This window comes from Crinia signifera, chromosome 12, assembly GCF_055691185.1.
Source record: "Crinia signifera chromosome 12, ASM5569118v1, whole genome shotgun sequence".
In the NCBI taxonomy this organism is placed as follows: domain Eukaryota; kingdom Metazoa; phylum Chordata; class Amphibia; order Anura; family Myobatrachidae; genus Crinia; species Crinia signifera.
This window is the reverse complement of record NC_139228.1, coordinates 6,954,314-6,970,199: the sequence shown is the minus strand read 5'-3', so window position 1 is coordinate 6,970,199 and position 15,886 is coordinate 6,954,314. Positions and strand designations below refer to the sequence as shown.

Genomic DNA, 15,886 nt, shown 5'->3' with positions numbered 1-15,886 from the left:
GAGCGCTGAGGCGCGTGTGACGGGATGATACGGGAGCGCTGAGGGGCGTGTGACGGGATGATACGGGAGCGCTGAGGCGCGTGTGACGGGATGATACGGGATCGCTGAGGCGCGTGTGTCGGGATGATACGGGAGCGCTGAGGCGCGTGTGACGGGATGATACGGGAGCGCTGAGGCGCGTGTGACGGGATGATACGGGAGAGCTGAGCCGCGTGTGACGGGATGATACGGGAGCGCTGAGCCGCGTGTGACGGGATGATACGGGAGCGCTGAGGCGCGTGTGACGGGATGATACGGGGGCGCGTGTGACGGGATGATACGGGAGCGCTGAGGCGCGTGTGACGGGATGATACGGGAGCGCTGAGGCGCCTGTGACGGGATGATACGGGAGCGCTGAGGCGCGTGTGACGGGATGATACGGGAGCGCTGAGCCGCGTGTGACGTGATGATACGGGAGCGCTGAGGCGCGTGTGACGGGATGATACGGGAGCGCTGAGGCGCGTGTGACGGGATGATACGGGAGTGCTGAGGCGCGTGTGACGGGATGATATGGGAGTACTAAGTCGCGTGTGACGGGATGATAGGGGAGTACTGAGTCGCGTGTGATGGATGATACGGGAGCACTGAGCCGCGTGTGACGGGATGATACGGGAGCACTGAGGCATGTGTGACGGGTTGATATGGGAGCGCTGAGGCATGTGTGACGGGATGATACGGGAGCGCTGAGGCATGTGTGACGGGATGATATGGGAGCGCTGAGGCGCGTGTGACGGGATGATACAGGAGTGCTGAGGCGCGTGTGACGGATGATATGGGAGTACTGAGTCGCGTGTGACGGGATAACGGGAGTGCTGAGGCGCGTGTGACGGGATGATACGGGAGTACTGAGTCGCGTGTGATGGATGATACGGGAGTACTGAGGCGCGTGTGACGGGATGATACGGGAGCACTGAGCCGCGTGTGACGGGATGATACGGGAGTACTGAGGCGCGTGTGACGGGATGATACGGGAGTACTGAGGCGCGTGTTGGGATGATACGGGAGCGCTGAGGCGCGTGTGACGGGATGATACGGGAGCGCTGAGGCGCGTGTGACGGGATGATACGGGAGCGCTGAGGCGCGTGTGACGGGATGATACGGGAGCGCTGAGGCGCGTGTGACGGGATGATACGGGAGCGCTGAGCCGCGTGTGACGGGATGATACGGGAGCGCTGAGGCGCGTGTGACGGGATGATACGGGAGCGCTGAGCCGCGTGTGACGGGATGATACGGGAGCGCTGAGGCGCGTGTGACGGGATGATACGGGAGCGCTGAGCCGCGTGTGACGGGATGATACGGGAGCGCTGAGGCGCGTGTGACGGGATGATACGGGAGCGCTGAGGCGCGTGTGACGGGATGATACGGGAGCGCTGAGGCGCGTGTGACGGGATGATACGGGAGCGCTGAGGCGTGTGTGACTGGATGATACGGGAGCGCTGAGGCGCGTGTGACGGGATGATACGGGAGCGCTGAGGCGCGTGTGACGGGATGATACGGGAGCGCTGAGGCGCGTGTGACGGGATGATACGGGAGCGCTGAGGCGCGTGTGACGGGATGATACGGGAGCGCTGAGCTGCGTGTGACGTGATGATACGGGAGCGCTGAGGCGCGTGTGACGGGATGATACGGGAGCGCTGAGGCGCGTGTGACGGGATGATACGGGAGCGCTGAGGCGCGTGTGACGGGATGATACGGGAGCGCTGAGGCGCGTGTGATGGGATGATACGGGAGCGCTGAGCCGCGTGTGACGGGATGATACGGGAGCGCTGAGCCGCGTGTGACGGGATGATACGGGAGCGCTGAGCCACGTGTGACGGGATGATACGGGAGCACCGAGGCGCGTGTGACGGGATGATACGGGAGCACCGAGGCGCGTGTGACGGGATGATACGGGAGTACTCAGCTGTGTGTTATAGAATGATACGGGAGCACTGAGGTGTGTGTGATAAGAGGATACGCGAGTACTGAGGCGCGTGTGACGGGATGATACGGCATGGGGGGTTACGGGAGTATGTAGGGGGTATATGGGTACGTGGAGAGATACGGGAGTGTGTAGGGGGTATATGGGTGCATGGGTAGTAACGGGAGTATATAGGGGGTATACGGGTACGTAGAGAGATGCAGGCGTATGTAGGGGGTATATGGGTGCATGGATAGATACAGGAATATGTAGAAAGATATGGGTGCATTGGGGGATACGGGAATATGTAGGTGGTATATGGGTACGTGGAAAGATGCGGGAGCATGTAGGGGGTATATGGGTGCGTTGGTAGTTACGGGAGTATATAGGGGGTATACGGGTATGTAGAGAGATACAGGCGTATGTAGGGGGTGCATGGGTAGATACGGTATTATGAAGAAAAAATATGGGTGCATTGGGGGATACGGGAGTTTGTAGGGGGTATATGGGTACTTAGGTAGATACGGGAATATGTAGGGGGTATATGGGTACGTGGAGAGATACGGGAGCATGTAGGGGTATATGAGTACGTGGAGAGATGCGGGAGCATGTAGGGGGTATATGGGCGCATTGGTAGTTACGGGAGTATATAGGGGTATACGGGTACGTAGAGAGATACGGGCGTATGTAGGGGGTATATGGGTGCATGGGTAGATACGGGAATATGTAGGAAGATATGGGTACATTGGGGGATACGGGAGTATGTAGGGGTATATGGTTACGTGGGGAGATACGGGAGTTTGTAGGGGGTATTTGGGTATGAGGGGTGTGTGGGTTAGATACAGGAGTATGTAGGGGTATGTGCGGAGATATGGGTGTATGTAGGGGGTATATGGATATGTGGGTAGATACGGGAATATGTAGGGGGTATAAGAGTACGTGGGGAGTTACAGGAGTATGTAGGGGATAAATGGGTACTTAGGTTGATACTGGAATATGTAGGGGGTATATGGGTACGTTGGGAGATATGGGAGTATGTAGGGGGTATATGGGTGTGTGGGTTAGATACAGGAGTATATAGGGGATATGTGCCTAGATACAGGCATATGTAGGGGGTATATGGGTATGTGGGTAGATACAGGCATATGTAGGGGGTATATGGGTACGTGGGTAGATACAGGAATATGTTGGGGGTATATGGGTACGTGGGGAGATACGGGAGTATGTAGGGGGTATTTGGGTACGTGGGGAGATACAGGAGTATGTAGGGGTGGGATTGGTACTAAATTGGTCCAATTGGGATTGGTCAAAATGCTGACGCCAGAATCCCGACCGCCGAAATCCTGACAAGGGGGCGAGGAGGATCACCCATAGAGGGACAAGTGCCGGGATATCGGCGGTCAAGATTTTGACCGCTGGGATTCCAACCGCTGAGATTTCAACTGCATGCCGTAGGGGTATATGGGTAGTGGGGAGATAAGGGAATATATAGCAGGGTTGCCGACCCTCCCGGAATTACCGGGAGGATCCCGAAAATCGGGTCCTCCTCCCGTCCCCCCGGAAAGGTGGGCAACCCTCCCGGATTCTGGGGGACCCCTACGCCACCCCCCGATTGTGCCGTCTTCCCCATACCTTTGAATTGAAAACCGTCAATCCGCGGGTCTCAGGGGAGGGGCGGAGCTAAAATCACATCATTTTAGCCCCGCCCCCTCCACGGAGATCCGTGAATTGGTTTTTTTACCATCCTGGGGGCGGGGCTTAATGATGTAAAGCTCAAGCCCCGCCCCCCGAACTGCAGCTTGATGTCTCCTCTCCGGGCTTCTCCCGGAGAGGAGACAGAAAAAGTCGGCAACCCTGATATATAGGCGGTATATGGGTACGTGGGGGTAGGGTGACCAACTCATCCCTTTAATCCGGGACACATTAATTACACAGGTTCTGTGGCAGTTTAAACATACCTCCCAACTTCGCGAGCGCCCGAAAAGGGGGCGGGCATATGCAAATGAGGGCGCGACTTATGCTAATTAGCCGCAACCTCATTTTCATACGAGAATAGACGCTGTGCGCATGCGCGCAGCGTCTATTCCACTAGATTGGGGGGTCTCCCAACTGCCACCCCCCGCAGCGGGACAATGCCTGCCGCGGGTGGGACAGCGGGACAGGACCCGAAAATCGGGACTGTCCCTCTAAAATCGTGACAGTTGGGAGGTATGGTTTAAAACCAGGTGAAAGCCAGCCACAGAACCTGTGTAATTAATATGTGTCCCGGATAAAAGGGATGAGTTGGTCACCCTACGTGGGGGGATGAGTAACATTTAGGTGGTCTAAATAGGGGGGCTGTTACCACAAGAGGAGAAGGGGGCCTTATCATCGTGCTACTTGGGCCTTTTAATGTAAGATTGCCAGCACCTGGTAATCATACATCAAGAGGGTAGAGCGTTGTGTCCCTCCTGCAGAGGGTCATATTGGGAGGTATGGGGCATTGTGTTTATGTGGCAGAGGCCTGGCACTATTCCCTGACACAATATGGCGACGCAGGGAGGCAGAAAGGATAATGTGTGGCGCACAGTGGAAGTTTCCAGGTGGCGGGCCAATGAGCGTGCGACGGGGGCGTGGCGCGCACGGTAACGTGCTCGGGCACTGGCAGCGGGGCCGCGCACTGAGGAGGAGAAGAGAGGAGGTGGCAGCGGGCGGCAGAAGCCTCGGAGTCGCTCACCGCCATCACGGACTTCCTGTGGGACAAGAGAACCGGCCTGGCTGCGAGGACGGTGAGAGGGGCGAGTGGGAGACGCCGGCATGGTGAGGCCGGGGGGAAAGGGAGACGAAGGCGTCCGATCTGGTGTCCGGAGCGCAAGATGGCGGCCGCTGGAAATAGGGACACAAAATGGCGGCAGGGGGTTATCTCGCTCTCCACCATTGTACTTTGTCTCCCCCCCCCCCCCTCCTTTAGTAGTGTTATCCCCTCACACATAAGTGTGTATATATAATTTAGCTTCATATATACCGCAGCTGACTTCATTGCACTTTATAATAGGAAGAAATGACCAGTATGGGCGGTATCCAACGGACAGAGGTAGGGGGGCCCTGCTCGCAGGCTTAAGGTGCCCATACACTAGTAAGATTTATCTTCAGATCTGGCTGGTTGGAACAAAAACATGGTTATGGATGAGTGACAGTTTGTCAGTTTTCCAGCATTTCTAAGCAAATGGTCAACTGTCATTTGCTCTCATCCATAACCATGTTTTTGTTTCAACCAACCAGATCTGAAGATAAATCTGCGTGTGTATGGCCACCTTTACACTGCATAGATAGGATTGTATAGCTATCCGTCCTGGTGACATGCACTGCCATATGGAAGGTATGCAGGGGGTTACTTGCAGGGCTGCCATCAGACATTGCGGCCCGTGACTGAATACAAATGGTGGGTGGAGCTACAGCTTAGGGTAGGGAGGCATCAAAAACCAATTTCTTAAAGAGGGGCTACAGGGCATTGGGGGGGGGGGGGGGGGGTTTGGTGGACTAGTGGTGATGGTGGGTGTGTGGTGGGGCTCCCACTTCAGCTCCGAGTCCGCACATTACTCTCAAACTGCCTCCCAATCTCTACTCCTGCCCTGTCCTAGACACACAGCCCCTACACAGAATAAAATTGGGATTGCTTCCATTACACCTGGCAGCTGTTTGTCCTCCTGCACTGTCCCGGACACACAGTCCCCGCATTGCCCGGCCAGGAGACATAATAACGAAGCAGAGCTCTCTCCTGTCTACACAGGGCTTTCAGAGTGCGTCCGCAGCTTTCCCGGGAGAGACAGAGATATTCTGGGGCCGGGACGGAACTAATGTAGTGAGCTGCTGTGACATGACGGGAGGAGAGACCCTGTGTTGTGCTCACTGCGCCACCTTGAAGAATGTTGCGGGTGCACGTTAAGGATTAGAGAAGGGACACTAAATAGCTAAATTAGCTTCTGATAGAGCACAATCTGCTGCCGGGCCGGTACTACAGTCCCCGCCTGTCGGTGGGCCTGTTTACTTGGTAACCCTGATATATAGGGCTAGATTTATTAAGCTCGGTGAAGTGATAAAGTGTCTGGTTTTTATCACCGGCCAATCGGCTCCTACCTCTTTCAAACCAAGCCTGTAACTTCACAGATAGGAGCTGATTGGCCGGTGATACCAACCAGACACTTTATCACTTCACCGAGCTTAATAAATCGGATCTATAGTGTCCTGGAGACATGTACTGCTATAGTTGAGGTATATATGGGGGGGGGGGGGGGGGATAGCACTGCACTTGGGTAACACTGATATATATCTCCTATCTATCTATATATATATATATATATATATATATATATATATATATATATATATATATAGTATATCCCACCCTGATATGGGAGGTAACACGTTTGCCCTCGGAAAGTTCTTGGTAACCAGTAATGAAGGAAATGGGGGCTGTCAGATTTAAAAAGTTTTAAATGATTTTGTCACAAAGACCCCAATATTTTGGGGAGCTGACACCTTGGTTCCGGTCTGACATAAGGAACCATCCTACCTTAGGAAGAGGGGAGCCCATGAAAGTGTCAGGTCTCTGCAGCTGCTAGCCTGCTGTGTGTGTGTGTGTGTGTGTGTGTGTGTGTGTGTGTGTGTGTGTGTGTGTGTGTATGTATGTATGTATATACTGCTAATGGTCAAATGTATATCACCCATTGTGGTCGCTTCAGATGGCATATACTGGGGATGCCATACAGTAAGCGAGGCCAGGTAAATGCTACTCACAATGTGCCTGGTGGGAATATATATGCAATGAGCGAGCTTCGTGTCAGGTGTCTGCATCGTTACTGTGCGGAGAACAATCCTCATCCACAGGGACCAGTTATGTGCACAAAATCTGTACCCCATCGCATTTACCCTGGCATACGCACGGGGCGATTTCACTAGATTGTTGTGAAATTAAGCACGGATTGATCTTTGTGTGTACCCCTCAGTGACAGCTGTGAATCTCTAGTTAGATCGCAGTGTTCTAATGAGATTACCGGAGCGCAGTGAGTGATCTGTACTACGTCGCTCAGCAGCGGCCTCAGTCACCTGTGTTTATGCTGCATCAGACTCTGATAACCCTGTATAAGACCTGGAGATGTTATACAGTAACGGTGATTTAATGTTATAGATGTAGAGAGATGTCGTGTCTCCACGTACTGTATACAACCACCCTTACGGTGTCATGTATAGCCCACGCTAAAATGGCCCCTCCAGTATATGTCACTGCTGGTGGTGTCACATAACACAGAATAGTAGTCGGCAGCGCCTGTGCTCACCTGCTGTCACATTCCTATCATGTGCTTGTCACGGGGGGTGTGACCTAGTGATGTCACGGGGGTGTGACCTAGTGTATGAATATAGTACAGGCACACCACCTCCATGTCTGTACCCTGTAGCTGCATCCAGGCAGGCTTAGATTCACCTGCACGGTCTGGTGTAATCAGCAGTAAGGAGCTTTAGGCCGAGTGACAGTGTAATCGCTGTGCAGTACTGACTCTTCCTCATGTCTCAGATGCCGCACTCCCGACGGTACCGCTCATCGGAGAGAGGCAGCCGAGGAAGCTACCATGATCGCTACAGAAGCCGCAAGCACAGGCGGAGAAGGAGCAGATCGCGGACAAGCAGCAGCGACAGAGGACGTGACCGGCATCACAGACATGGTGACAGTTACCACGAAAGGTCGCGCAGGTGAGAGTGGGTCCTGCTGGTCCCTATGACTGCAGTGTGTAAGGTGCCAGCAGTCCTGTGTAACGGCCCTGCTGTGCTCTCCCCTCAGTTACGACGCACGCTCGTCAGACAGGAGGGCCTATGAGCGCAGATACTGCGACAGTTACCGGAGAAATGACTACAGCAGGGACAAAGGGGACATGTACTACGGTGTAGAATACAGACACTCGTACGATTACAGACGCTCCCGTGAGGACAGCTACCAGAGCTGCAAAAGCAACCGGCGCAAGCAGAAGCGCAGGAAGCGCAGAACAAGGTCTTATAGCCAGTCCACATCGGTGAGTATCCCTGCTCTCCCTTCTTTCTATCTGTTACTTACAGTGACTCTGGGTAAGTTCTCCTCCACCCCCTGCTGTGTGTGTGTGTGTGTATATATAGCCAGTCATTGTCCTATTCCTGAGACTGCTCGCTCCACGTCCTGTGAGGAGTAGATGGTTATCACTCCCTCCTCACTGTCTATACCCCGATATAGGTGGGTGGTGATATAACGTCATGTGTCTGACTGCGCACCTGAGAACCAATGGGTGTCCCTGGCTGCTTTGGGTTCTCCTCATTTAATACAGCGCAGAGGCTGATGGATAAAGGGGGGGTGTTCCTGCTGGTTGCAGTCCGTGTCTAGGGGTGCTTTATGTCTATGCAGTGGCGTGACCAGCGTGTGCTTAGACTGTGGGCGCCCCAGATTTAGGGGGTTGGTTACTAAGGAGAAGACCTGTTCAACATTTTCACTTTTTGCTCCTGATTTTACAACGATGAAAAGAGAAAATAAGCAGAATGTTTTTTTTATTTTTATTTCTGAGTTAGTGTATTTGTATCTTGACCTGTTCCCTTGCAATATCCCTATCGTTATATATTCCTATGTGCCGTATGAATTGGCTGGGAATCTACTGCACACCCTCCTACCTCAAACTACAATGTGAATTTCCAAACCAACCAACCTATGTGCCGCTGGTTTGAAAATCTGATTGGCTGGTGAATGGTGGTGTTTTGCCGGGATTGACGGGCCCGTCCCAACAGAGGAGTCGCCAGAGCAGCAGCAGGCAGGCCAAGAGTGTGGAAGACGACGTGGAGGGTCACCTGATCTATCGCAGCGGCGACTGGCTACAAGAAAGATGTACAGCCAAATCGTAACATAATTTAGCTCTCTAGTTCTAAGCCCCCTCCCCAGAGACGCTGCAGGCCTGTCTGTCTTTTGTGTTTATTTGATTTTGATTAAACAAACAGACGCCCCCTTCCTCCTCCTCCTCCTCTTCCTCCTTTATTACTGTTAAAGCTACACTGTATATATAGTGTTCTTGTACTGCTAGTTGGAGGGCAGGAAGCTAGTGTAACTGATGTGGCACAACTATGCCCAGCCTGAGAGGCCAGCAGTTCTCTGCCACCTCCTCATTCCCTTCTCTGCTTCCACCCTCACAGATGAGATTCTCAGCACCCTGGGCGAGGGGACGTTTGGCCGAGTGGTTCAGTGCATAGACCATCGCAGGTTAGTGGACTCCATCTGTAATGTCTGGTTGTGGGTGTGTCCAGTCACTGGGATCATGGGCTGCTCTGTAATGTCTTCCCATCTTGTGCTTTAGGGGCGGAGCTAGAGTGGCTCTAAAAATCATAAAGAATGTGGAGAAATACAAGGAGGCAGCACGTCTGGAGATCAATGTTCTAGAGAAGATCAACGAGAAGGACCCCGATAATAAGCAGTAAGACTTGGCCCTACCCTAAGTGCTTTACTAGTCTGTCCACCCCCTCCTCCAATGTCTGTGTCTGGCTCTGCCTCTGCTTCCATCCCAATGTCTGTGTCTGGCTGTGCCTAGGCTCGTGTCCCAATACCTGTCTTTGGTTGTGCCTACGCTTCTGTCCCAATTCCTGTCTTTGGCTGTACCTCCCCCCTCCTCCTCTGTGTAACCAGTGGGCTTTGTGCTCTCTGCAGTCTGTGCGTCCAGATGTATGACTGGTTTGACTACCACGGACACATGTGCATCTCCTTTGAGCTACTGGGCCTCAGCACATTTGATTTTCTGAAGGAAAACAACTATCTCCCGTACCCCATCCACCAGGTGCGGCACATGGCCCAGCAGGTGTGCCAGGCTGTGAAGTGTAAGTGGTACCAGTACAGCAGTGTTGGGTCTCCCAGTAGGCCGGCGTGGGTACTAATGTCTCCTCCTCCTGTCCTTCCAGTTCTCCATGACAACAAGTTGACGCACACAGACCTGAAGCCGGAGAACATCCTCTTTGTGAGCTCGGACTTTGAGCTGACGTACAACATGGACAAGGTGGGTGGTCAGCGTCTCGTTAGGTCTATCCCTGGCTATTGGGCCGCTCCTCAGGATGTACCTAATTCTTGTACCCATGGTCTCTCCCTGTGACCTCCCTCTCACCAAGAAGAGAGATGAGCGATGTGTGAAGAAGACAGATATTCGGGTGGTGGACTTCGGCAGTGCCACGTTTGATCACGAGCATCACAGCACTATTGTGTCCACGCGTCACTACCGTGCACCAGAGGTCATCCTAGGTGAGTGTCTCCCCTGCGAGGCTGCTCTTTGCTAATGTAATGCTCACGTCACTGATTCTCCCCTCCCTGTGCCTAGAGCTCGGCTGGAGCCAGCCCTGTGACGTCTGGAGCATTGGCTGCATCATCTTCGAGTATTACGTCGGGTTCACCTTGTTCCAGGTGAGGATCTGCATGCGCTATGCTGCCTGCTGTGTCTCGCGGCTGTCTCCTTGCTCTGCTGCCTGCTGTGTCTTGCGGCTGTCTCCTTGCTCTGCTGCCTGCTGTGTCTTGCGGCTGTCTCCTTGCTCTGCTGCCTGCTGTGTCTCGCGGCTGTCTCCTTGCTCTGCTGCCTGCTGTGTCTCGCGGCTGTCTCCTTGCTCTGCTGCCTGCTGTGTCTCCTTGCTCTGCTGCCTGCTGTGTCTCGCGGCTGTCTCCTTGCTCTGCTGCCTGCTGTGTCTCGCGGCTGTCTCCTTGCTCTGCTGTCTCGCGGCTGTCTCCTTGCTCTGCTGCCTGCTGTGTCTCCTTGCTCTGCTGCCTGCTGTGTCTCGCGGCTGTCTCCTTGCTCTGCTGCTTGCTGTGTCTCGCGGCTGTCTCCTTGCTGTGTCTCGCGGCTGTCTCCTTGCTCTGCTGCTTGCTGTGTCTCCTTGCTCTGCTGCCTGCTGTGTCTCGCGGCTGTCTCCTTGCTGTGTCTCGCGGCTGTCTCCTTGCTCTGCTGCTTGCTGTGTCTCGCGGCTGTCTCCTTGCTCGGCTGCCTGCTGTGTCTCACGGCTGTTTCTTTGCTCGGCTGCCTGCTGTGTCTCACGGCTGTCTGCTTGCTGTGTCTCGCGGCTGTCTCTATGCTCGGCTCTTTCTTTGCTCTGCTTACTGCTGTGTCTCACGGCTGTCTCTTCGCTGCACAGACTCATGACAACAGGGAGCACCTGGCGATGATGGAGAGGATTCTGGGCCCAATCCCGTCCCGTATGAGCCGGAAGACAAGGTGAGTGACACTGAATGCTGCTGCGTATAACCAACATGCGCGATTTCTGTTCTGTTGTGTGACCCGATTACTGTCTAACAGGAAACAGAAGTACTTCTACCATGGGCGGCTGGACTGGGATGAGAACACGTCCGCGGGGCGATACGTCCGGGAGAACTGCAAAGCACTAAGGGTAAGGGGATGGGGCCTGTCATACAGATCAGTGTTATGTCCGTTGCTGGAATTTAATTGGCTGAATCTGCGCACGGGTGTTCAGAGAAGGCCAGCCGGGCATAGGGAGTAAGCTGGGATGCTGGTGTGTAAACGTTTCCACAACGGCAGTTTATACCCCCCCATACATAGAGCTGTAAGCCGGCAGCTGTTCCAGGCGGGGATGGTATGTTACAAGGCCGGGAGCAAGTGGCTGGGGGAGGGGCATATATATTAATATAGAACTAGGGGCGGGCGGCTGTGGTGGTGGGTTTGGCATCGGCTGTGTGCCGGGGGTCATGTTACAGAGCTGGGAGGGGGCGGTTGTATGCCGGGGTCAGGCTGCACATGTACATTTGTGACTTGTTCCCTGTCTTACAGAGGTACATGGTCTCTGAGAGCGAGGAGCATCATCAGCTGTTTGACCTCATTGAGGGAATGTTGGAGTATGAGCCGTCCAAGCGTTTCACCCTGTCAGAAGCCCTGAAACACCCATTTTTTAACTCTCACCCGCCAAAGCACTGGGATAGCGGACGTGACATCAGCCGATGAGGCCGCCCAGCTTACGCCAAACCTGTCGCTTTACAACCCCTGGTGGTGCTTCATCCTTTATTGTTTTATTTTTTAAACAGAATGAAATGAACACTTTGCAGTCTGGTAAAGCTGTTAATATGTGAAATAGTCTATATAAATATATATATATATTCTGTAAAGGCGCACACGCGTGTGATGGGAGCAGGGCCTGCCGTGTACATAGATGGCTGTCTCATGATGTGCTGTCACTGCTCCCTCTGGTGGTGGGTGGGCTACACTGCACCTGTACAGTTGTCCTATAATTTATAATGTCAGTGTTACGGGGAGGGGGCAGCATCTGGCAGTGTTTTTATATATAAAGTTTTGTACAGTCTTTGTGAGAAATAAACGCAATCTGTTTGTACTTGAGCTGTGCTGTTTCTGCTGAGCGCTGGTTCCTGCTGCGCTGCTGCGGATCCCTGGACTCATGTGTTTGTGTCCTACACCCTACCTCTGTATAAAGGCCCCCAGACCTCTCTCAGCCAATCAATGGCTTCCTAGTCATCTGTTGGCTGAGAGAGGTCTCAAAGATAAACTTGTATTGATCCCTCAGTGCTTACTGTAACAAATCAGCCCAGGGTAGCACCAAAAGAAGCCTTCACCAAAAAGCTAAAATCATATTTAGAACAGAAAAAATAGTGACACATACTGGCGAAAAGTTACATAGCATGCATAAACCTACACCATATCAATTGTCGGATATTGGGATTTCTATGTACCACATAGATAATCAGAGAAGTATGATATATCCCACTAAAAAAAGCTCAAAGAAAAAATATATAGTGCAACACTGTAGCAATAACGAGAAAATGATTTGTTTTGATACTCCACTCACAAGAATAGAAGTAATATGCGCATATTAGAATAGAGCAGGGCTGGGCAATTGCGGCCCTCCAGATGTTAGTGAACTACACATCCCAGGATGCTTTGCATTAGTTTTGCTATGTGGCCATGCTGAAACTGATGCAAGGCATGCTGGGATGTGTAGTTCATCAACATCTGGAGGGCCGCAATTGCCCAGCCCTGGAATAGAGGAATCCTTCTTATGTCCTAGGGATGGTATACGATCTTTTCACAGCATAAAAAAACCCCAACAGGGGTACTGGACACAGATTGGTACAAAGTAGACACCGTTCCCCGCATTCAAGGGGCTCGCGGTTCCTCCATCCAACAGGGTCCGATCGGTAGTGGCGACAAGCTTGAGCGTGCTTTCGGGCAAAGAACTGCCCTTCCTGCTTTTTTTTTTTTTCCGGGAGACATTAGGTGCCACAGCTTTACAGTGGGTAGTGAGTTCCCAGTGAGCACCAGCACCCTAGAGGTTAAACTTAAACTGCCTCCCAGGCAGTCAGGCTCCTCCCCCCCCCCCCCCTCCTCTACGCCAAGGACTTCAGTTTTTTTTTTGGGTGCTGGCAAGAGCCAGATGATCCCACTAGAGGGGCTGCTGTTTTTGCAGCCAAACTTCTTTAAATTTTTTGGCTGTACAGACCCCTGCGCTACTGGCTCCATCACCTGGGTCTGGCGCTGTATCGCCACTCATGGGTGGGGACCTGCAGTAGCCCCTTGCCCTGGCGTCAGCCTGGGTGGTTATGGCCCTAACTAAATGGACTGCTGTCCTGGCGGCGGGGTTTGATGCATCAGGCTGCCCTCTACTTAGGTGAGGCAGCTCTTGATTCCGCCACTCTCTCCTCTAGGGTGTGTGCTTCAGCAGTGGCCGCTTGCAGATCCCTATGGCTGCATTCCTGACACTCAAAGAAGCACTTGGAGGCTCTTCCCTTCGTGGGTCCTGAACTGGATAAAATGGTTGCTACAGTGGCAGATTCAAAAACTGCTTTCCTACCATCCACCATGGCCCCCGGCTACTTTTCAGTCCTTTCGCTTCCAGGGCCGTGGTAGTGGACAGGCCTTCTCCACCAGATCTTCCCAGGGGGGCAGATCCTCCCGTCCTAGAGGCAGGAGTCCCAGGGCCACCAGACGCCCCGACCCCAAGCCTGCGGACAAACCCTCCGCATGACTGGTTGGGCCTGGGAAATCCCAAGGTGGGTGGTCGTCTGTTGGGGTTTTCGGCCATCTGGCTGGAATCTACCACAGATGCTTGGGTTCAGGAGGTGGTCTCTCTGGGCTACTCCTTAACTTTTTGGCATCGCTCACGGAGATCGTTCTTTTCCACGAGTATCCTATCAGACCTGGAAAAGCGCAGAGCTTTAGAACAATCCGTTCAACGTTTGCTTCAAACTGGAGTCATCGTACCAGTCCTTTGGCCCAAGGAGGTTTGGGGTTTTATGCCAGCCTTTTCCTGGTCAGGAAACCAAACCGTTCCTACAGGCCCATCCTCAACTGGAAGGGGCTCAACCAGTTTGTTTGTGTTCGAAGTTCAGGATGGAAACCCTACGCTCCATTGTCTTGGCCCTTCAGCCAGGGAACTTCATTGCGTCCCTGGACATACAGTATGCGTACTTGCACATCCCCATCCATCCAGAGCATCAACGGTTTCTGCATTTTGTCTGTGTATTCACGAAAGTCATGTGAGCATGGCTGTGATGGCCAGCTGTCTGCGCAGCCAAGGTATCCGTATAATCCCGTATCTGGACGACCTGTTGATTCTGGCGCATTCTGCAGACCTTTCTCGGGACCACCTGACTGGTGATACAGCTGGAATGTCACGGCTGGATCATCAATTGGGACAAGTCTTGATTGCTTCCGGCCCAGTCGATGGTTCATCTGGGGGTCAGGTTGGACACTATCCATCAGAGAATCTACCTACCAGAGGACCGTGGTCGGAACTCTGCAGTCCCGAATTTGTCAGCTCCTCTCTCCTCGATGGGTGTGCATGAAGGTACTGGGTTCCATAGTGTCGGCCTTCAACATGGCGGAATATGTCCAGTTCCACTCCCGCCCCCTTCAGAAGGAGATCTCTCCAAGTGGTCTGGATCCTACCTTTCTCTCTGATCTCAGGTGATAAACTTATCGCCGACAGTCTCGCTCTCTCTCGCTCTTGGACCAGAACCTCACGATGGGACGGCCATTCTGGATCCACCAATGGACCCTCATCATGGATGCCAGTCTCCGTGGTTGAGGAGCGGTCACTTGTCTTTTCAGGTCTGCCTCGGAGGGCCAGCTTCAGATCAATGTCCTCGAACTGAGGGCGGTCTTCCGAACTCTTTGCTTGGCGGAACCTTGGCTGAGGGGTCGCCCGGTGCAGGTCCTGTCGGACAATGCAACCACGGTGGCTTATATCAACCACCAAGGCAACACTCGCGCCGGACAGCACTGATCCATCTGATCCTGCTGCCAGGTACCTTTTGATCTTGCCGCCCTGTCAATCTGTGTTGCCCCTTATCCTGCATGTTAGTGCAGTGTGACCGCTGAGCCGCCAAGTGTGATGGAGGCGCAAGGAGTAGACGCTGGGAAGGAGACGCCAGCTGAGGCGAATAGCAGTGACGCTGGCCTCACACAAGACGCAAGGAGTCCGGAAGGTGGTATGTCGGAGTGTGTCGGCTGCTACAAGGGAGACCTCATGGGAAGGTCGCTGCGTGGTTGTGGGCGACACCGGAACGACTGGAGGACGATTGCCGGGGCGAAATAGAAAGTAACCCGCTGGCTGGCCGGCTATAGTAGCAGGAGGGGCCCGGAGGACTCTGTAGCGCCCACCACAGTCCCGGGAGCGACTACCATTTCCTGCCACAGACCAGAGAGCAAGGTGAGAGCTGCCTTATTATAGGTAAGAATAAGACCGAGGTGTTCAGCTGAAAGTCTGCAGACTGGTAAAACCGTTAAAACTGTAAAACTGCCGACTGCCAAAACAGTAAAACGGTAAAAACTAATTTATTCCTCACAAACTTTGTTATGAACAATTTGGGGGAAAAAAAAGAAGTAACCTCTATCTCAATACTTCATTGACTGCATATTCCATTAGCTGGCCAGCGGACAGTCCTATAGCCCTACTCTCTGTACCAAGGGA

At 53.3% G+C, this 15,886-nt stretch overlaps 1 protein-coding gene across 2 annotated transcripts; it reads left to right on the top strand.

The window, feature by feature from the left end:
• Nucleotides 1–4,548: 4,548 nt before the first annotated feature.
• CLK2 (CDC like kinase 2) lies at nucleotides 4,549–12,297 on the top strand. Of its 2 annotated transcripts, none has more exons than XM_083166753.1 (13): nucleotides 4,549–4,707; nucleotides 7,491–7,666; nucleotides 7,755–7,983; nucleotides 8,720–8,816; nucleotides 9,119–9,185; nucleotides 9,280–9,396; nucleotides 9,627–9,793; nucleotides 9,875–9,969; nucleotides 10,082–10,208; nucleotides 10,285–10,367; nucleotides 11,087–11,166; nucleotides 11,248–11,338; nucleotides 11,737–12,297. In XM_083166753.1, the coding sequence occupies exons 2-13, from the start codon at nucleotides 7,491–7,493 to the stop codon at nucleotides 11,905–11,907; spliced, it is 1,500 nt and encodes a 499-aa protein (XP_083022879.1). In that variant the 5' UTR covers nucleotides 4,549–4,707; the 3' UTR covers nucleotides 11,908–12,297. The 2 variants fall into 2 exon arrangements, with proteins under 2 accessions (XP_083022879.1, XP_083022878.1); XM_083166752.1 differs by having other exon boundaries at nucleotides 10,079–10,208.
• The last annotated feature ends 3,589 nt before the right edge of the window (nucleotides 12,298–15,886 follow it).

Coding starts and splice junctions, on each gene's coding strand:
- CLK2 (XM_083166752.1), top strand. CDS start 7,491: ATGCCGCACTCCCGACGGTACCGCTCATCGGAGAGAGGCAGCCGAGGA. Junction 7,984..8,719: donor CTTATAGCCAGTCCACATCG/GTGAGTATCCCT, acceptor CCGTCCCAACAG/AGGAGTCGCCAGAGCAGCAG. Junction 9,794..9,874: donor GGTGTGCCAGGCTGTGAAGT/GTAAGTGGTACC, acceptor CTGTCCTTCCAG/TTCTCCATGACAACAAGTTG.